This window comes from Uloborus diversus, chromosome 9 (genome assembly GCF_026930045.1).
Source record: "Uloborus diversus isolate 005 chromosome 9, Udiv.v.3.1, whole genome shotgun sequence".
Classification (NCBI taxonomy): Eukaryota; Metazoa; Arthropoda; class Arachnida; order Araneae; family Uloboridae; genus Uloborus; species Uloborus diversus.
In genome coordinates, this window is record NC_072739.1 from 11,370,283 (window position 1) to 11,392,912 (window position 22,630).

A 22,630-nucleotide genomic window follows, 5' to 3' on the forward strand; every position below is an offset into this window, starting at 1 on the left:
TTTTTTTTTTTTTTTTTTTTTTTTTTTTTTTGAGGAACTTAAATCATCTTGTAGTTTATAGAGATATGTGCACTGCATTTGACATAACTGTGGGAATAACAGGTGTGGTAGGCAGGCTTCACGGATCAGTCGATATATATCTGATATATTTATTTTGAAAATATCATGACATTTTGATACTTTCAATATTTATTTTTTCGACTACAGTATTTTCAATGTAAAAATTATATTAATTATATTAATATTGTTCATTTATTATTAAAAATAGCCAAAAAGTTCTGTACTGTATTTTTACAATGTATCATTACATCATCAATATAACAAAGTTACATAATATTCCTTTTTATTTTATACTGGCTGCTTTGCCTGGTCCACCTTAAAAATAAAAAATTGTTTCAAATGACGTATATTCAACAATCAGGCTTAAATAAAGAAATTAAGAAAAAAAAAACACCATGCAAAATTTTTCTCCCAAACAGTGACGACAGATATTAAAATACTTTTAAGAAATTAAATCAAGAAAGATGGATTTAAAAAGCGTAACCATGGAGACACAAAATAAAATAAGTTTAAGAAATGAATATGCGAAAGAAAATGGTTAACAATTTGAATGGAAATGAGATTTTTTCAGCTTGGTTTAAAAAGGCTTGTAACTTTTTTTCCTTTTGAGATAGATGCTTAGTTTTTTGACCATAAATCGAGATGGATCTGAAATAAAAAATATCACTTTTTCCAATGGTGTCAGAAAGAGAACTGTGGGACAACTCCTTCACTCTTTATTGATAGATTTAATGAAGAAAGTAGTGCCTAAATTTCACTAAGCCTAAAAAAATTCGAGCTAAAAAAGCAAATAACTCCCACTGTGAGTAGGTTAGAGCATTGAAACAAATTGTGTAGAACGCGGGAAATTCTACTCTTTCTAACGATATGTGATATTAATATTTGCAAGTAATTTTTATCCCCATATTAAGGAACTTATGTGAAAATCGGGCCAAAATTAGAATGGAAAAGGAACTATTCATCGAATATTTTTCGAACTGGTCTGCAAAACTTTTCAGGACTTAAAGGAACAAACTGAAAATTTCAGCGAAATCAGCTGGATAGATCTCGAGTTTTGCGAGTTCAAACACACAGACGCTTTTTGGAGCCTTCATTTTATACTACGTAGAGGTTCATAAAATTATTGATAACAGTTTTAATTCATACCTATTGAAAGTTCCTCATTAAGTATTAAACGTTGATCAGGAAAAAAATTGTCTTATGTCATGACTATGCACCAACTACTGCACATTTTTTACTTCTGAATCATAAATTTGCAAAAGTAGCTAACAGAAAGAAAATGAGTAAAACAGATAATGCTAAATTAACTCCATTAAAATTGATAGAAATGTAAATATATTAGACAAAAAATAATGAAAGAGACCTTAATTTTTTGTCTACATATTGTGATAATAATATAAGAAAAAAAGAATGATTTGAGGATGCATTAACTATTTTAAAAACTTTAATTTGTGTTGATTGAAAATATCGGATACATATCAAAATATCCGATATTTATCAAAATATCGGATATTTTTGATATTTTCAAAAATATCATGATATTTTCGAACCCTGGTGGCACATCAATGTATTGCAAATGTAGCATTTTCCTGCATTTCTTGGGCAATCCTTTTATTACTAATCATGTTTTCAAGAGCAAAATTTCCAGGGATTGGAAGAGATTCAATGTGGTGTATATGCCTCACTGGTATATTTTAAAAGGACACATTTGTACCAGTGGTACTGAAATAGCTGCTAAAAATACAAAATTTATTTTTAATCAAACCTATACCATAGAGTTATTGAGTTTGGTTCAAAACCAGGATATTCCAATTTATTAAACAAAAAAAAAAAAAAAAGAAATATATATATATATATATATATATATATATATATATATATATATATATATATATATATATATATATATATATATATATAAAGTCAATGAAAATTAATGAAAATATCATAGCTATAAAAGTGCAATATCTAATTTTCTAATACCATTGGAATGAGTTTTTCCACAAACTGGAACTGCAACTTTTGAATCCGAACTTGAAAAAAAAAAAAAAAAACCCTTAAACATGCCCATAAATAATGATTTACCCTATAAGCACAAAAATTAATATCATTGAAATGGGCAAATCAGAAAGACAAGTATGAACATACTTAGCAACTGATGTGTTGTATTTAAGATAAGACAAAGATGAAAAACAATATGATTTCCTTTTTAGAATGAATGAAAACTTCCTTAATCATTCTTCATTTATCGTTGTTTGTTCACATTCACAAGTCTTATCTATTGAATATTAATATTTATGTAATTTATAGCTTATATATTGTATGCAGATGAAAAAAATTCTCATTTCAGACGCAACATTTATTCAGTTCTGAGGTACAGAAATCTCTCCTGTTTTTTGGTTTTGTGAAGTTAACGAGCCTAATTTCAGTATTGTTAAATGTCACTCTGAAAGTAAAAAACAAACATTACTTGTATTATATTTGATGATACAATTATTGAAAAAATGATCTACAAGTATTATTTCGTTTATTGAAACAAAATTTGATTGGTTTCTCTACAGTTGTATATCTACTTGAAATTTAAGTCTCTTTTCACTTATGTTCTAGGATTATGTTTCCTGAAACCCCTGGAAAATTGAAAAAATTAGCATCGGATGGTTATAAAATTGTGTTTTTTACAAATCAGGTTTGTTTATTGTGTCTTTATCCATACGTTTTAATTGGAGTAGTTACGAAACCGGTGTGTAATTTTAGATTTATCTGGAAAGTTTTTAAAAAGTTCAAGGCTAATGCAGTGTTGCATAGTAATTTTCTACATGTAGATCAGAGCCGACTCTGGTAGTTCTGCCGCCCTAGGCGATATTGATAAGTGCCCCCCCCATTGAATAATTAATATGAATATAAAAAATAATGTATAAATAAAATAAAAATCATAGTAAAGTGCTTAAAATTAAAGTGAGTTTCTAGTTAAATTCCAAACTGAGTTTTGCATATCCAAGCACTGGTGCACACTTTAAATTATCTTTTTCAACATTAAAATAGTGCATCTTATGGCACTGAAACATATATTTATATGTTCAAAAGACTTTCAAATGCCGCAACTTGCCGCCTCTAAAATGAAATTGAATTTCTTGTTGAATTACGAACTATGTTTTGCATATCCAAGCACTGGTACACACTCTAAATTATTATTTTTTGCTAGCATTTGAAGCAATGAATCTTATGATGATGAAACAAATATTCATACTTAAAAAAAAAAATGTTTCAATTTCGAAATTTGCCGCCCTAAGCGGCCGCCTAGTTTGCCTGCCCCAGGATCCAGGCCTGATGTAGATAAATGAGGTCACTGTGACGGCTGTCATTATAAACATCTTCAGCTTTTATCAGTCCAAAGCCAAGTTGTTTGAGTGGTTTATCCCTTGAAATCCTTTGAGCTATACTCAGGTGGTATAGATGAAGATGATTGAGTGGTTTACTCTAGTGGCGGCGATTCAGGAGGGGGGGGGGGCGATCAGCCCCACACTTTTTCCGTCATCAAGGATTGCCTCAACATTAAGATTTTAATTTCAAAATATTCTGGGTGAGATTACCCGAACGTCACCAAATATAGTTCAAAATTTCAGTTTTAAAGCTTCAATTTTTAAAATTTTCCGGGAGAAAATCTCCGAGTGCACTCCCTCCTTTTTTTAAATTCAAGGATGACCGAAATTTGCGTTATAAAGACTCCAGTTTGAGGGAAAAAATTCAGGAAAAGAATCCCCCTAGATAGTGTGAAACTGTTTTTAAGACTACGATTTAAAAAGCAAAAAAAAAAAAAAAATCTGAAGATCTTTTTCTGAAATCCCCAAAGGAAGTTCAACACTGAGTTCTTAGGATTTCATCAGTTCAAAAAAAAAAAAAAAAAAAAAAAAAAAAAAAAAACTGGGAGAACCTCCAAAAACTCTTTTGTTCCTCCTTCAGTCAATAAAAGAGAAGTCTGAAAAAATCTTTCAAAAGATGTTTTAAACCTTGCAAGATTTCTGGAAGCGAACCCTAAACCCCCTGCTCTAAGGTTGTTAAAGATGGTTTTAATTTGCGTCTTTAACCCATCATTTTAAGATTTTTTTCTCTCAGGAAGAGCCTTTCTTACCCTTCATTACTTAAGACAGTCCAAACTTTGATTTTATTATTATTAGTAGTAATTAGAATTTATTTAAAAAAAAAACATTATGGGGACAACCCTGGAAATTCCTTTCTGTTTATCAAATGTTGACAAAACACTACTAAAATGGTGTTTTTAAAACTATAATTCCAAAACATTTATGCAAGAGAACATCAAAAGCCTCCCCCCCCCCCAAGTCACTCAAGATAGCCTAAAATAGTCTTCAACTTCCTAAAAAACTTTGCCACCGCACTTATAAGCCCCACTCGCCGCCTCTTGTTTACTTCTTGAAATCAGTAATCCATGCTCAAGTGTAATAGATCCAAGGTGCATTGGCAGATTTTCAGTATCAAAGATGTCACAAAATGGGAGGAGTCAACAAAATATGTGTTAATCTTTTCATTTTTAAAGCTGTGTAATGTACATCAGAATCAGATTTTTGATTCATTTGTAGGTACTGCAAAATACTTTCTATGCTCAGAATACTTGATTTTGAATTCACTTTTACTTATGTATGTATCAAAGAAAGCTATAATTTTGTGGAAACTGATTTGCAAGATTTTATTCCTGGTTAATTATAATTATGTCTTAGATCTCACCGTAAATTATTTCTTTGACTATTCATTCGTGCCCAGGTCTATTTATTAAATTTATGGTACTGTTTTAGATGTTAAAAGATTTTCAAATTATTTCTCCTATAGGAAGTGCTACTTATGAGGAAATAGAATTATGAAATTTTACTTTTGATTATTTAATTAATCATCAAGTAATTAAGTACAAATGTGAATATTAAACATTCATTAACTATTAAATAATTAAACTGCATGAATTTCCAAAAGTAAAAGCGGTCTTCTTACAAAAAGCTTTAAATCCAAATAAACCCAGTTTAAACCAAAAAACCTAATTTAAACAAAAAAAAAAAGTTTTTTTTTTGTTTTTTTTTTTTTTTTTTCAAAAAAAAAAAAGTTTTTTTTTTCCAACCTTGGAATGTGTAACTTATTTTGAATCTATGAAGTCAATAAAAATATTTTGCTGCCAGCGTTGTGTGTGCTATATTGAGCCGAAAATATACTTTAACCGGTTTTATGTATTAAAAATTCCAACACTATTTGGTCTAAATTTGCAGTCAGATTTGCTTATACAAATGCTATTCAAGATAATTCTCACCAAAACTTTTCTATTGTATTCAGAATGAATTCCAAAACATGTGTGTATTATTACTGTTGTAAATTTGGATCACCATTGCTGTTTTCTGCCGTGGGCAAGTAAAGAGCAGAAACTTAATTTTTCACTTTTTTTGCATTTTTGTCATCTATTGTACTTCAGCTTTACTATACAATCTTGTTTTTTTTTGGTTTCTGCTGGAAAAAAAGTGCGAAAAAAACGTCTAATTCCAACATTTCCCTGCTGTTAGTATTGAATACAAAACAAGTTTCTTTAAATATCTCAAAAAATCATTTCTGCTGACATTGCCGTTTACCTGCCCATGGCAGCATTGTTCAATGTTTCTTTTCTCTAAATTTAATGAAAATTTGCTTTTAAACAAGTTAGTTTATCAGTTTTTTGTCTTTTTCATATTACTTGTACTTTAAAATGAGAAAAATAAAATAAAATCAGTGCATAGAATTTTACTTTTAGAATTTTTTTGGTAAAGCAGATTTAAAGTTTGATTTCCTCTTAAAAACCAGACACTAGTATTCTATCATTATGTTTTGTTCCAGAAAGGTATTTCAAGGGGGAAAACCTCTGCACCAGATTTCAAGAAGAAGGTTGAAAGGATCATTCAGAGACTGGGCATTCCGATCCAAGCTTTGGTTTCAACTGGTCACGGGAAGTACAGGAAGCCCAATACTGGAATGTGGGATTATTTTGTTCAAAAATGCAACCAAAATGTGCCAGTGGATCTTGACTCTTGCGTTTATGTCGGTGGTAAGAATTTGTTTTTCATTCTCTTGTAAATTTCAGTAAAGGTTGTGATTGCTTAATACTTTTTTGAGTGCTTTGTTTAGCATGATGGCACATTGAAATGGCAGAATTCATTTTAAAATGTTACATCTTCATACCTGCCAACTCTACTGTTTTTGACGAGAGGCTTCCGTTTTTTACATCCATTACCCTTTTTGCAGTTTTTCCCATCGCCTATCAAAATGTTTCGCTTTCTTCTCTATAGATGGCGCCCATTTCTAGTCATCTACCAATTCCAGGTGCCAGGGTAATGTAGAACTCCAGTGCAGTGCATAAGAATATGCGCTATAACCAATTTTGTTTCCAGGAATAGGAATTTTATAATAATCATCCTAGAGAGTTTCAAAATAAGTTTTCTGCACCAAATTGCAACAGGGGCATTCCACGGTATTTTTGACATTTATGTAGAGTCCGTAACGTGACCTTTTTTGCCATAACTTTTTAATTTACTGTTTGATTAGCATATTATTTTATTTTGATCTTCTCCTACCAACACACCAGCTCAAATTAAAATAATTTGCACATCAAACGGTAAATTAAAAAGTTATGGCAAAAAAAGGTCACGTTACGGACTCTACATAATGTCGAAAATACCGTGGAATGCCCCAACTCCAAATTCATGGGCAAGTCAACATTATTTTTTCATAAGCAAAAAAAGTCGGTTTGCTAAAAAAGAGTAGCTGCTGATCATACCATTTTCCTACCTGATTTATTTGTGTGCTGCAGAAGTTCAATTTTTTATTCCTGAAAAATCCGACTATTTCTGTGTGTGTGTGTGTTTTTTTTTTTAAGTTAGCGCCAAATTCAGTGTGCTGAAGGAATTGATTTGTTCTAGAGTTCTGCTCAAAATTTTTTTTTCCAATTAATATCTCATTTATTTATTTGGAAGCTTTCCTCATTGCTTGTTCAACCAATCACATACTTTGACAAAAATTGCAGCAATTTTCAATCCTTTTGCATCTTGAAAATATTTTAATAATTTTTAAAGTTGGAAGTTATTTCAACACATGCTACCTTACACCTACTTATTTTATCCTTTATTTCAATTATTTATTCAAATTTTTTTTCCGGATTTCAATAATTTTTTGTACCTACTTTTTTGGTGGGAGCTGGGGGGGATGTACGAATTTTTGAGCATTTGCATTCCATATTGTTTGATTTTTCATTTGCAGTATTTGTATTTTCTTGCTGCTACCGATTAGCAAACATCTGAAAAAATCTATTTCATTTTAAATTTAATATTCATGGCATTTAATAGGGTTACATAATAGTTTTGTTGTGAAATTTGTTACTAGGGAATTATCTATGTACCTAGCGTATAGTAGAATCGCCTTTTTTTTTTCCTTCGGGATTGGCAGGTATGCATTTTGAAATAAATGAATGAAGCCTAGTTGAAAACGTATTCTACATTAGTTAAAGTTGCTTTTTTTTTCCTGATTATATACATGTAATTAAGAAGGGCTTTGATACCTATGCTATTGTAATGCATTTTCTTTTTTGATTGACTTTAGATGCTGCTGGGAGACCAGAAAAATGGGCACCCAAGAAGAAAAAAGACTTTTCTTGTGCAGACAGATTGGTAAGTAAAAAGCATTCTTTGCTTTTTTTAGTGTTTTTTAAATTGTTCTTGATTAATATTTCGGTACACAAATAGTGTTTGTATACAGTAGAAGACCATTATAACGCATTCCTTGGGACCAGAGCGTTTACGTTGTACAGGTTTTTGCGTTATATAGATCATTTCACAAATTTTGAAACTAATATTCAAGATATATCTATATATTAGAACTTCAGAATGTTTTATTTGAAATGATTATAGGAGCACTAATATTACACTTAGTCATTCACAAATAAATTTGTTTCACAATTAAAAGAAAGTGAATTATCCTGCACTTCTGCTGGCTTCATGGTTTGCATTGCAGCTGCATTTTCAAGAGCCATCTAGTGTTTTCTGTTTACTGTGAATTCTAATTTTCATTTAAAAACTTTGAATTAAGATAGAAAGATGTAAAACTGTTTCAAAATTTCATTTGTCTAAAAATTTTTATCTTCGCAAAGCAAAACAGAGGGATTTTTTAAACTTCAAAACCTTTTGTTTACTTTTGAAAAGTTGTGCGGTTTATAGAGAATTGCATTATAAAGGTACCGGTAAAATCCCGAAAGTAACACCCCTTATTTTCAAAACAAAACTTGTTGATTTCAGAAGGGGGAGGGAGGGGTTATAATCGAGATTTTTCTGAAAAATTAGCCAAAAAATAATTGTTTTTAGTAGTATTGATTTTAGAGTATTGAAAAGAAATAATAAGTAAATAAGAGTTAATATTAATGAAAGGAGAAAAATTAATTAATAAAAACCTGTCATAATTTTCTAGTAGTAATAAATTGCATGAGGGCGCCATTTTTTTTTGAAAGAAAGGATTTTGCACCTTAAATTGGCAAAACTCCTATAATTTATCACTTGAAAATTCATTATGTATTGAATGTAATAAGGTTACAGTAAAAGAAACAAAATCTTAATGTTCCTGTTTCAGAATAGAAGCAAAAATCGCAATCACGGCCGCAAATTCGTTACGAAGATCGTAATTTCGAAAACTGAGCTTTACAAAGTTCGCGAACGCAAACACAGACAAATCTCTTACTCGATTGAGTAAAATTTACTTTTCTGATGATCCTAAACTCGTTAAATTACATTATTTCTCCTTTAAAAAAGGTTATTTTTAAGTTTCACGCTACTTTTTAAGCAACACTTTGTTTCCAAAATGGCGTTACGTTTTCAAAATGGCGCCGCATTTAAGATCGTTCAGTTTCACTAATCAGAAGAAAAATGCTCCTTCCAAAATGAATGAAAGCAGTACAATTGTATCAATTTCTTTTGTAGTACTTATGAACAACAACAAAAAAAAAAAAGGCGCCCTTGCATCAGAAGGAGTCTAGACATTTTGGAAGGAATAAACCGTGGAGACCATTTTTTTTTTGTTTTTGTTTAAATCAATGTGTTTTCTTTCTTTCTTTCTTTTTTCTTTTTTAGAAAAGCAAAATTGGACATTGAGGGGGAAACTAAAGCTTTGTAAATGCTTTCCAAGTAAAGCAGAAAATGTTACCGTATATACTCGCGTATAAGTCGAGAAATTTTGTCCAAAAAATGAGATCAAAGGAAGGGGGGTCGACTTATACGCGGGTCAAATTTTCCGAAAAAATTTTTTCGATCAACGAGAGCTGGGAAATTACGAGAAATGCCGATGTGCGGTTACAGGTAGTCGCTGATAAGTTGCTAGTGTGAAAAAGTAAACTTATTCAAAAATAATAACTAAAATAACCTAAATAATACACATAAGTAAAGATAATTTTATTCCTCTTTATTAAGGATCAAATCAGCAATTAACAAATATCGTGAAACGTATTAAAATATTTATCGTCAACAGTCACGCCATTCAGACTGAGAGTGCGTTCGACGAGCACGACCGGGAGCGACCGGTTAGAACGCCGCGGTTAGTAACTGGTTACTTACCGGTGACCGGTGAGGTTCGTCGAACGCATCCTTTGATATCATTGACGATTCTGCAGCCGCCGATGTATAGGATGACGCGGTGATGACGGAAGCGGACTTTAATGCGCTTTAATTTTAAACTTTTTTTTGCGTCCGACTCGGAATCCGAGTTTGAAGGCTTTTAGAAATGTTTTCCTATTTAATTCCTATTTTATTTGTAAATAAATGTGTTCATTATTTTGAAATTTCTTTGAAAATAATTCGCGATGTTTTTGGAAAGTATGGGGGTCGACTTATACGCGGGTTTTAGATTTTTCTGGATTTTTTCTCTGAAAAAGGGGGGGGTCGACTTATACGCGAGATCGACCTATACGCGAGTATATACGGTATCCTTTTTTTGGAGGGAATGGCAAATGAAGATGATCGGAAAATTTTCAGGTGAAGGGGGAGGGGGGTATATTCAGGATTTTAAAGTGAGTTCACTTTCCGCAAAAAAGGGGGGGGCTATAATCAATAGGGGGGTTACTTTCGGAATTTTACGGTATTCTACTGTATTATTTTTCTCTTCTGTCTAAAAAAGCTCATTTGTTTCATGTGATAAAAAACTGTTGCACATTTTTAAAATGAAATATAGTTTCCAATTACTCAGTAAAAGCATTATCTTTTCATTCAGAACAGTTTACCAATGATAATGAAGTTTTATCTGTTGATTATTTATTACTTTGCCTATAATTGATCAAATTCTTTACAATAAATCATATGTCAAAAGCTGTTAATTTAAAATCAAAGATCACCCCTAAAATTTAGAAACATCACAGGCTCTTAAAGTTTGATTCGTATGAAAATCACAAACCATAACCTAACCGCCCAAAAAATAATGACTACTTATGTAAAAGAAAAAACAAAATAAATAAACACTATAGTTTAGTTTAATGAAGGTTAAAGCAACAAAAATTAATTTCATCAAAATCAAAACAACAAGTTTCAAGCATTTTTTTTTTTTTTTGCATAGTTTTATTTATTTATTTATTTTTTGGCCTGAAATCAAAATGTGATTATATGATAAAAATGGAAGAAATAAGTAATAATGAAAAGTAATCATACTCAATAATGATGTCAAGTAAAATCTGCTTTTAATGAAATAAATTGAAGTAAAATGTAATTAGCCAAAAAGGAATGAACATTTTTGTCTTGATAATACCTAAAAAGCAACTTCATCAATGACAAAATGAAAATCAAAGTATCATAAGTAAAAATTAAGTTTTAAGGTTAATATAAGAAAGTAAAAACTAAATTAACTTCTATGAAAACAGTAAGCAATGTTTTTTGCTTTGTTTCAACTAAATAGATGTTCAACTTTGGAAAAAAAGAAAACAAAAACATTTTATGAATTGTGAAATCCCCAAAATAAAAGAAAGTTGCTATAGGAATTATAAGGATAATCTTCTTTAGATCTAAAAAGAAAAATTTAATCAGTGTTATTGAAATGTGTATTATATTTGGCAATATCTCTGTAGATCGAAGCAATTTAATCTAATTTAGGAACATGTAATGCATTGTTTATTTTGATGAAAAATAAATTTTAGATTCATCTAAATGTGCTTGTCATTTTAATGTGTTCTGTGTTTGTGTGGAAAGGGGGGAGGGGGGAATATAAAGTATAGATCATGGGCAAAACAGTATCATATCTCTCTAAATTATGCGTCTAAAATCCTCCCCCCCCCCCTTTTCTCAAACCTCCAATTGATGGGGATGCCTCGAACATAAATAATCGGAAAATTTTATTATTTTACAATTTTAACAATTAAATAGCTAAATAATTGATGCCTAAAAAGAAGAAAAAAGGGGGGGGGGGGAGAGGGAGAAAGAAAGAAATTCTAATGGTATCGAATCAATTATAAGAATAATATAACAGGATGTATGTTATAGCTGTTTAATTAAATATAACCTGTGTAGTTTTTATTTTCAGTGCAAGTTCGCATCTGTTCTACATGCTATATCGAGAACAAGTGAATCTTTTTCCACTTGCAAATAAAATCTTTAATTGGACGAGAAAAGTAATTAAATAAATGGCAGTTTGAGTTTTTTTTATTGTTCTTATTTTAACTGAAGGATGGATGTTCCAGTTACTGCCTTAAATCATTTCAAAGACATAGAAAAATTAGAATAACCGTGGAGAAGTTATAGCTTTAACTTATATTTATTAATTTAATTGAAAAAAAAAGAAAAAAAAAAGACTTTAGATACTGAGACTAAATTATGATCTATGTTGTTCTCATAATAAATAAAACTCTCTCCCTTTATCAAATACTAGCTGCATCGCCCGACTTTTCATGGTCTACCTTGAAAATAAAAGTTATGTCAAGTGATGCGTGTTCAGCAATCTGGCTTGAATGAAAAAAAAAATTATAAAAAATCAGTAAAATTTTGGGGCAGATTGCGGAAAAATAACCAAAAAAGGAAACATTTTAACTCGCCCAATTACACTAAAAGCCTTAAAACAAAAGCCAGAATTTTATTTATTCATATTCAAGAAAAAAAAGGCAACATCTTTCTTTTCAATGATTTTCTTCACGCTACAAATTTTTAATAAAAATTTGTTACGGAAATTTGAGATGAAGCACTGAATAATAATTTGAATGGCCTTTGAAAAATAGGGATTTGATGTCGAAATCCGAGTATCGTAATTAATAGTTTTTAATTAATATTTCCGCTAATTATTATCGGAGGATTGTGTTAAATAGCCAAACATAAAGATGGGAAAATTAGGAATATCTCGATACCTGGTTCAATGGTCAGTTTACTGGCGTTCGGGAGAAGTAACTCGAACATAGATAGATAGATAGTTAGGTACATACGCTCAGTTTTTAGTTATGTAATATCGTGTTTCAAATAAAACATCAAATAATATTTTTTCTAATATTTTTTATGCATTGTATCAGAAATTATACTATAAGTACTTAAATAAATGATTATGAGACATTTACTTTATAATATTTCATTTGTCTTCTTTTAACTTTCAGTTTGCACTAAATGTTGGAATAAAATTTTTCACTCCTGAAGAATTTTTTCTCGGTGAAAAGCCTGCTCCTTATAAAATGCCAATTTTTGATCCAGTGAGTTTTTATCTTGTAACTAAATTTAGAAAATATCTTATATCTTTAAACGAGCAATTCTTGTGGGTATGTATATATATTTATATTTCGTATCTTGGAAAAGGCTGTAACAATTTGGATGAAATTTTGGATTTAATTGTAGTTTATCATTCTAAGTTCATCTGCATCAGCGTTTTTTCGGTAAAAACGCGATTTTTTACAAAAAAGAGTTTTTTAATATAAAGTCTAATTGAGTTCAGCCCTGAAAAAAATTGTGAGTTGACACATAAGGCAGACGATTTGCAACCATAACAATAAAAATTTGTCCCTTCTCGCTTTAAAATTTTAAACTTGCTTAGGGTTTCCAGGTTTGGCTGATATTAGCTACTTTGGCTAATTTCAATCGCACTTGACGAAAAACAATTTCAAAAGCATTATGTAAGTCAATGTAATGCTTTTTTTTTTTGAAGCAAAACTATTGCTTGACCGTCTTATTTTATTTATCTTCTTTTTAACATTTCAAGTGATTTTATATGTTTTTTAAATCACGCATCTAAATTTTATTTCGAAAAACAAATTTCTTGAAACTGTTTATATTTTGTTAAGACTGTTGCTGTTATAATTTGTTGGTGTGGTTTGTGGATCATCAGTTTTTATGGATAGCATGCTGTATGTAGCATTTTCTGGCGTAAAGTGACCAATTACACTATAAGTACTTATTCCAAGTGAAAATCTCGATTGGGATAAAATCGTGAATCGCAACATAGTATGGGAGGAAGTATTGGGTTAAAACCAATTTCACCATTGTAAAATTGGCTCCAAGTTCAAAATCTTTTAATTAATGACAGGGAAATTGTATAGTGGAAACAAAAATGAAACAGATAGTTTAAAGCAAAATGTTGATTTAATTGCATTCAGAATCTTTGTTTCGTACTTTAGTGTTATAAGATGGTCCCGGCGCATTTTCAATCCTAGCAATTTTTTCATATTTATTATCGCAATGTTTGGTCTTAGTTTTGGCAATACCGTGCATTAAATATGTATACGAAAACCAGCACAGAGCTTACCTGTGTGGATGACTGTGGGGGAGAGGAGGCTTATATTCAGTACTAGACTTCTTATAGCTGAAACCTTATATCTTTAAATGAGCACTTCTTGTGGGTATGTATATATTTCTTATCTCGGAAACGGCTCTAACGAGTTCGGTGAAAATTTTGGATTTAATTGTAGTTTAGCATTCTAAGTTCATCTACATCGGTGTTTTTTCTGTAAAAACGCGATTTTTTACAAAAAACAGTTTTTTAATATAAAGTCTAATTAAGTTAAGCCTTGAAGTAAACTGAATTGACGCATCAGGCAGACAATTTGCAACCATAACAATGAAAATATGTCTCTTCTCGCTTTAAAATTTTAAACTTGCTTAGGGTTGCCAGGCTTGGCTGATATTAGCCACTTTGGCTCATTTCAATCACACTTGACTAAAAACAAATTCAAAAGCACTATGCAAGTCGATGTAAGGCTTTTTTTTAAATCACGCATCTAAATTTTATTTCGAAAAAACATATGTCTAGAGACTTTATGTTTTGTTTAGACAGTTGTTATCATTTGTTGGAATGGTTCGCGGATCATCAGTTTTGATGGATATCATGCTCTATGTAGCATTTTCTGGCATAAAGTAACCAACTACACTAAAAGTACTTATTCAAAAAGAAAATCTCGATTGAGATAAAATCGTAAAACGCATCATAGTATGAAAGGAAGTATTCGGTTAAAAACCGATTTCACCATAGCAAAACTGGCTCCAAGGTCAAAAAATTTTAATTACCGACAAGAAAATTGTATAGCGGAAACAAATGTAACAGATAGTTTAAAACAAAATGTTGATTTATTACATTCAAAATCTTCTTTGTTTCATACTTAAGTGTTATAAGGAGATCAAGTGCTTAATATTTTGTTAATGTGAAGCTTTTCAAGTATATTTGGAAAAGTATTGAACCCTAAAAAAACACGAGTTGACAAAAAAATAATTCTTTTAAAGCCGAGCGAGGCTTGGTCGTCCAGGTACTGATTATAATGTTGATGAAGTGATTACATGTATATCTCTCGTTTTTTGGAAGCATATCCAACGACTGGCGAGAACCTTAATATTTCGTTAACGTGATGCTTTTTAAGTATATTTGAAAAAGTATCGAACCTTAGAAAATCACGAGTGGACAAAAAAAAAGGAAAAACATTAAGCCGAGCGAGGCTTGGTCGTCCAGGTTACTTAATTGATTTATATAACAACTGGAGAACTCTTTTAAGTTGACTCATAGTTTGTTAGAGTTATATGGAATTGATTGATTTTGAAATGCATTTATATTCAATTTGCTCTTAATTTTTTTCAAAGCTTTATCGCTAAGTATTTTGTCGTACCGTCCGACCTTGTTAATGAGATCTTGATATAGATGTCAAAAATTTTCTCCTCAACAGATTTTCACGTTTAGCAGATTTTTAATCTACATAGAAAAATATTTGTATTAACCTTGCAAAAAATATAGGAACTTAAGTTCCTTTGTACAGAAATACACATACAAGCTTTTATATTAATATATTTTATGTTCAAGACATATATTAAGTCTAATGAACTAGTATTGAACAAAATTCACCCCAATAGAAGAATAAATTTTCTATGTTGTGTCTGATGTGCAGGAATTGAGTGCGCATGACTAGAAACTAATTTGTGTTGAAGTTAAGATCGTTCAACTTTCCAAAACTGTATTTTCTCTTTCTTTCTTTCTTACCTTTAAAATTTGTTTTTCATCTTAAGTGGAATTCAGTCCAAATCATCTTATTCTTAAACAAATGCAGAATGCACTAATTCTTAGCTTTATATAATGGGAATGACATTTATTTTGTGTTAGTCAAGATTTCGCTTTAAGAGAGTTTGCAAAATCTTGGTTTGGCTGTAGCTTAACTGCATTTCTTTTTCAAAACTAAAGTTAAAGCAGAAGAGAGGTTTTCTTTTCCTAAATGAATTGGTTTGTCTTTTTGCATATTTTGCTTTTTGTGCCATTAATCATTTCATGCCGAGAAACCAATTTCTTTAAAAGAAAAGAAGATGAAGTAATACTGACCTTGAAATGTCATGTGAGCTATATACATGTGAAATATATAGGTAGTTCCTACATGAAACATGAAATTTGATTTCAGAGGAACATTGGAAATGTGCCACTTGCTGTAAAATGTGAACCTTTGCCTAAAACAGAATTATCATCAGAAAGTATAGCAGCATCACAGTCTGAGGTAAAAATCATCTATATAGTTTCCTTTCTGTTATTCTATTCTGTGTGCACATTCTACATATGTGTTGGTATTAAGAATTTTTTGAATTTTCAATAAATATTTGAAAATTTTTAATTTCATGTCTAATATGAATATTTCCAAAATTTTGTGGAATTAAAAAAGTTTCTAAACGTTTTTACTCATTTTTTCAAATTTTGATTTTTAACTGGTTATATTTTTTGCAAACTCATATATCCTAACATTTTCATTGAAGAATAATTTTCAATCATTAACTGATTTTAAATTCCTCTTTTCTAGGTGGTGGTGTTCGTTGGATTTCCTGCTGGTGAGTTTTTCTTTCTTGTCGATTTGTGTAATATTTTTATGTGTTTTTAGTTATTAATTTGACGATTTCTTTTATCCTATAGCTGGAAAATCTCATTTTGCTTCATTTTATTTAATTCCCAATGGATATGTACATATTAATCGTGTGAGTAGATTTATTGTATACTTTGAAATACTTACTATGTTAAGCTTTAAAATTAAAAATTAAAAAAAAAAAAATTGTTTGATTACTTTTACTCCTCCTCTCCCTGTAACTAATACTAAACCTAAATTCGTGAGCATATTTTCTGTGAAAACAAGTGATTTCATGCAGGTAATACAATAACGCCTCTTTATAAAGCTCATTCGGATATATATCACTTTTCCATTGTCTCCCCAAGAATTAAAGGTAATGAAACTTTGATTTAAATTTGAAAACTATTAAAGGCATATTTCTAAGGAAAAGAGATTTTCTTCCATTCTTCCATGATAAAACTGATGTGTGTGTGTGTGTGTGTGTGTGTGTGTTTTTTTTTTTTAAGTTCATCTGAATCTTCTACAAATTGAGTTATAATTGTTTGAATCCTTATTTAGGCAAAAAAAACAGCTATATTTTAATTATATTTTTATATTAAAAAAAAATATTATGTTTCTATTTAAATAGTCATCCAAATATAACAACTAGTAAACTACGTTTATTGACGATACTTCTCAATCACTTGAATGTCAGATGAATCAATATTTTGTTTAATTCAGTTATATTCCTGTTTTGGATTGAATACCCTCTTTTAGTTTCTTGACAAGTACGATATAAGGAAGGGCTGCTGTAAGATTTGTACATGTAAGACTTATTAATGTGCAGAGAAAAAGCATCTAACAAATAAATTATTTGCCAAAGTAATTTAAATTCAACAATTACAAAGCAACAGTGAAATTTTAACATCGACAGCTAGACATCTTCTAATACTTTCTTTACTTTTCCCTGATTGTTTGCAATTTTCATGATGATACTCACGTGTATTGTTCCATTTTTAGGACAGTTTAGGTTCTTGGCAGAAATGCGTCTCAGAATGCACAAAAGCCCTCTCTAAAGGACTGAAAGTAGTGATCGATAACACAAATCCTGATGTTGAAAGCAGAGCTAGGTATTTTCTAAAATATTTATTAAAAAAAATATTGTGCGAGTTTTGTGTAATACACTAAACTAATTTTACTGCTAATTAGGTATTGGAAGTGAAACTGAAAGTTTGTTTAAAAAAAAAAGAAAAATATAATAGGAAAATTTTACTCTGGTTTTTAATTATCGGCCATTCCACGGAAAACGGTAATTTTGTCCCGCACGTTACGCTTCTAATATTTCATAAAAAATAATTTAAAAGGATGATGAACAAAATTTTGTTGCTTAAGACATTACAAATGCAAGTCTTCTTACACAGAAACTTTCTTCAAAAGTTATTTCTTTTTTATGAAATATAGGAACCGTCACATGTGGGTCAAAATGACTATTTTCAATGGAATGGGCGTATACATATGTTTTTTTCTATGGTTTAAATAATTATTTCTAACCAATGAGACATATTTCCCTTACGTTGGAACCATAGCTTTCAAAATCTACAATTTGTTTCGTCATTGCTGTATAAGTAGAGCAAAAATATTAGCTAATTCATAAGCAAGTTACCAGAGGTGACTTCGGATGTTCCGCATGTGACGCATGTAAAAATATTTTTTTTAAATAACAAATTTGTTTAATAAAAATACAATTGTGTCAGTGGTATCTTAGTATCAAATGTAATGATTAAAAAAACTGCTTACCCCTGTTTCATTAAAATATTAAGAGATATGACGAAATGTTAATGAAATTTAAGCATATGTTTGTCCCGCACGTGACGGTAAAATGACCCTTAAGCGTTAATTTTCGGTCATCAAAGCCAGACTTATTTAAGTCAAAAAATGGCGATTTCCAAGTTATTACTGCATTGTAGAATCTGTCTCCGCATTGAGCTACTTAATTCTATATTAAAGAAGAAAAAATGGTAATTATTTACTAGTGTTAAAAGAGTGACAGTCCAACCTTTGTATGCACCAAACAAACATGTTTATTCTCTAGCAAAGTGCTTATAATATGACTTATGTTAGTCTGGCTTTGAGGTGCAAAATTTGTTAATGCACCAAGTTTAAAATTAGTCTTCAATAAAATTCTACATATTCTGAAATACATTTTTCCCAAAAGTGGCAAATCAATTTATGCCTTTCATTGACTGACCTGAAATATGCCTCCTCTGCAAGCAACTTTTTCAATTGATTCATAACCATACATAGAAGATATTTTATTTTCGTGACGTTTTGAAAAATAAGTATTATTCATAGAGGTGCTTATCCCCACCACCCCCAAGAACAATGGCTCACGCTATCCAAATACCACAAAGCCCTCAGCGGGAATGAGAGTGCCATTGCCCCCCCCCTCCCCCTCCCCCCCCCCCAAAAAATGAAAAAAAATACCCTTCCAAAAAATTTCAATGGCATTGTCTGACAAGGGTGCCCCTCCTTTGAGTGGGCAACCTTGTTATTTAACAATTCCAATAGATGTTATTTATAAAATAAAACAACTGATGCTTTGTTTTTCAGAATACAGTGAAGCACCATTTATACGTTTCTCTTTTATATGTTTTCATAAATTATACATTTTTAAAATTCGTCCCTGCGGAGTTTAATACACATTAACATATACCTATTATACGTTTTTTCAGTTATACACTTTTTCTCAGTCCCTTCAAAAACATATAAACGGAAAATTTAAATCAGAGTGTCATTTTAATGCTTTATCTATTATCTCTTATTCAATTATTATTGCTTTTTTTTATAGATACATTGACTGTTCTAAAAAATTCCGGGTTCCATGTAGATGCTTCCATTTTGTATGCTCTTTAGAACAAGCTCGACATAATAATATAGTAAGCATTTTTATCTACTTTGCTGATGTATTTTTTAATTTAATCAGTTCTGTTGTCACTTGAAATGCTCTTGTAATGTCTCAAAATTAAAATTTTATCTTTGTGAAAAGTATTACAGTAAAACCTGTCTACAACGATACTGATGGGATCTAAAAAAATATTGTTGTAGACAGGTTATCGTTATAGACAGTTTGACTATTTATGCTGACCTTTTGCGAGGACCAAGGAAAATATTGTTATAGACAGTTTTATTGTTATAGACTGTACTGTTATACACAGGTTTCTTAATATTTGACAATAGAATAAAATTGTAATTTATCAAACCAATAATCGTCAATAAGTTATATCTTTTATCTTGGAGTAGCCAAAATCAAATACCAACTTCTAGAAATATTTCAAGCATCATCCAATGTGAGAAATAGAAAGTTTGCCTTACCGTAGAAACATTGAATGTAAAAATAAAAATAATAATAAAAAAACCCTGCAAAAATTTTGTTGATGCATGTTTTAGGGTTATTAGGAACCCCTTTATCAATGATAGTTGTTGTAGCATATTAGAAATCTGTATAAAGCACTTGGATTTCTTACTCCACTTGGATTTCTGACACGATTATGACTCCGTTTTGATTTCTTACATTCCAGAGCTTGAAAGTATTAGTTATTTATTCATTCACTAAGCCTTTTTTTAAAATTATTCATTGATTTTTACAAAATAAGCTTGATTCAAGCTTATTTTGCTATACACAGCACATTATTCATAAGTTTAGTTCTAAAAAGAAAAAAGAGACTTTCATTTTTAAAGTTGTATAAAGCCAGTGTTGTACCTATGTGGCCAAGCGCCCCTTGGTGAACATTAGGAATGACAAGAGCCAGACGAGAGCCACTCCTGCCAACCCCGAGATATGCTACTGTATGAACCACACAGAATCAAACACTAGAAGAGCTACTACTTGATTTAAAAAGAAAAAAAAACTCAATTTTCACTAATTATCTTGAACAACTAATAGTACTTAGCCTAATAGCAGAAGGTTTAACTGTCTTCGACAAGCTTTTAGAACTACATATTTTGTCTGCAAAATTCGCACCTGGTTTCAACAATTCTCTTTGGGCCAACATCTTTCAGAAAAACTATTTCCCATAATCGTATTACAAGAATCGCATCCATGCTCCCCTCCCATAAGTGTATCACGAGAATCCCTGCCCCCCCTCCACCATTTTCGAGACTGGCAACATCCAAATTCTTTCTCCTTAAGCCAATACTTCCGGAAAAGCTAACTCCCATAATTGTATCACAAAAATTGCCTCCATGCCTCTCTCCCATAATTGTGTAGCAAAAATCGCCTCCACCCCTCTTTCATAATTGTATCGCAAAAACCCCCACGCTCCCCTGCACCATTTTTGAGACTGGCAACATCCAAATTCTTTCTCTCCTTTCTGCGTCTTTTCCTGGCTTTGGGAAATTTATGTTATTACATGTAAGTGGACCTCCTGGTTTTATCCTGTTTTTGGTTTAATATTCTTTGAGTATATACCCCCCCCCCCCCCCCCAGAAACATTTGAAATGATGGTCCTGCGCCACTGCATGATTCAAGGAAGCTCTGCACTAATCAATAATGTTCATGACTTTGCCAGGATTCGAACACTCGCCTTTGACTTAACTGATTATGAGGGCAAATGGAAGTCGATAAGCCACTAGTTATAGTTTTGTCTTTTCAGCATGCATTTTGCACTTGATGCTAATATTTGCTAACATTTATTAAGCATTAAACTTTTATATACACCCAGGGGTGCACCAAAGAGAGGTCATAGGAGGTCACTGCAACCTCCTTAAAATGCCCTTATTCAGCAAATTTTGTCTGTCGATTTGATAAATTTGGAGTTATGATTGCAATTTTGAAATGCCAAAATGTCCCTTTTCGCATTAGATGCACATATATGTGCATGCCAGTATGTTATTATTCAGTTAAATTTGGAGCGCCATTTAGTAAATTGAGAATTTTTTCTCCCCAAACTGTAAGTTAAGGTCGTTCCTTTGCATACCTTAAGTTAAAGTAAATTTTTTTTTTTTGAAACTCCTCTTTCCAATAAATGAATAAATACAATTTTTGTTTTAAATATTTGCTTTTGTTATTTTTTAATGTTTTCCAAAGAAAAAAATATGATTATTTTTCTTTAATGAAAATAAAACTTAAATAAATTATTGGTTTCTTATTTTAGAAATAGTGATCTCGTTAACAAATTACCTGTTTTACTCTAGTGTGAATTTTAAACCCTTTTTTATTTATTTATTAATTTTTCAGATAGATTAAAGTAATAATCTTTTCTTTAAATTCATTTCTGAATATAAAGAATTAGGTGCCTTATAGTTTGAGTTTTATAATTCTCTTGTAAGAAAAATGTCTTTCTGATTTTTCAGATTCTATAAAATGCTTTGTCAAATGTGTTGCACTTTAGATATACTATTTTGAAGTATAACTTTATTTATTTTAAAACTTTATTTTTCAATAGAATTAAAGTAATTTATGTCTTTTGCTAGTATCGAGAGTTATCAAATCCAGATGAAAAGCATGTTGGGGTCAATGACATGGTTTTGAATGGCTACAAGTAAGTAATTTTTGTTTTATCTTATTTAGTTTATCAGGATGTTCTTTGTGATTCAAAATTTGTGTTTGACCTGATTTTAGCTCTTATATTTTCTATTACTTTAACTCCAGAAAAACAAGTTCCTGAGGGGAGGAGTGGGGGTTGAAGGTTGCAAAAACAAATGAAATATTTTAGTTCCAATTGTGTCTTTAGCTGTCTATCAATCTTCAGTGAGGATCACATGTGCTTTTACATTTCATGTTTTCCTGTTGGTTTATGCCAACACATGAATTGTCTATATATATGAAGCAGACAGTGTTTCTTTCTTTTTTTCTCTGTACTCGATGGCCAGAGGCCCCCATAGCACCTACAGCTCTGAAACTTGACACAAAATTCGAATATACCCCGGGGGTCTGCACCTCAAAGCCTGAATTCTAAATTTCTAATTAGTTTTTTCATAATTAACTAATTAAGCTGAAATTTCACGTTTTTTGACTGGTTAGGGGGTAAAAATCCCCCCACCCCCTAACATTATATGTCATTGGAAAGAGGTTTCCTTTCCGAACAAGATGATGTTTGTTCTATTTCTCTCAATTAATTAGAACAGGAGATATAAGCGATTCTAATTGCGATCCTAATTGAGCCAATTTTCAAGGCTAAACTTGATTTTTGTTTCTGCAATTACGTCATCTTCGGTATACGGTTGCGTTCGAATAGTAGAACCAGTGAATTCTTGATTCGGTTATTGCACTGTTGACAT

General features: G+C 30.8%; 1 protein-coding gene across 2 annotated transcripts in view; it reads left to right on the forward strand.

Moving 5' to 3' along the window:
• The window catches only part of LOC129229694 (uncharacterized protein F21D5.5-like), a 33,892-nt gene that overhangs the window by 7,275 nt on the left and 3,987 nt on the right, over window positions 1-22,630 (forward strand). Inside the window, exons 5-14 of one of the 2 annotated variants that reach the window (XM_054864056.1) lie at window positions 2,668-2,746; window positions 5,923-6,130; window positions 7,678-7,745; window positions 12,677-12,769; window positions 15,941-16,033; window positions 16,331-16,358; window positions 16,441-16,502; window positions 17,372-17,481; window positions 19,200-19,287; window positions 21,824-21,891. In XM_054864056.1, the coding sequence (XP_054720031.1) occupies window positions 2,668-2,746; window positions 5,923-6,130; window positions 7,678-7,745; window positions 12,677-12,769; window positions 15,941-16,033; window positions 16,331-16,358; window positions 16,441-16,502; window positions 17,372-17,481; window positions 19,200-19,287; window positions 21,824-21,891 (897 nt within the window). Of the gene's footprint in view, window positions 1-2,667; window positions 2,747-5,922; window positions 6,131-7,677; window positions 7,746-12,676; window positions 12,770-15,940; window positions 16,034-16,330; window positions 16,359-16,440; window positions 16,503-17,371; window positions 17,482-19,199; window positions 19,288-21,823; window positions 21,892-22,630 lie in introns of those variants that run through there. The other variant, XR_008581114.1, reaches the window with a different exon arrangement.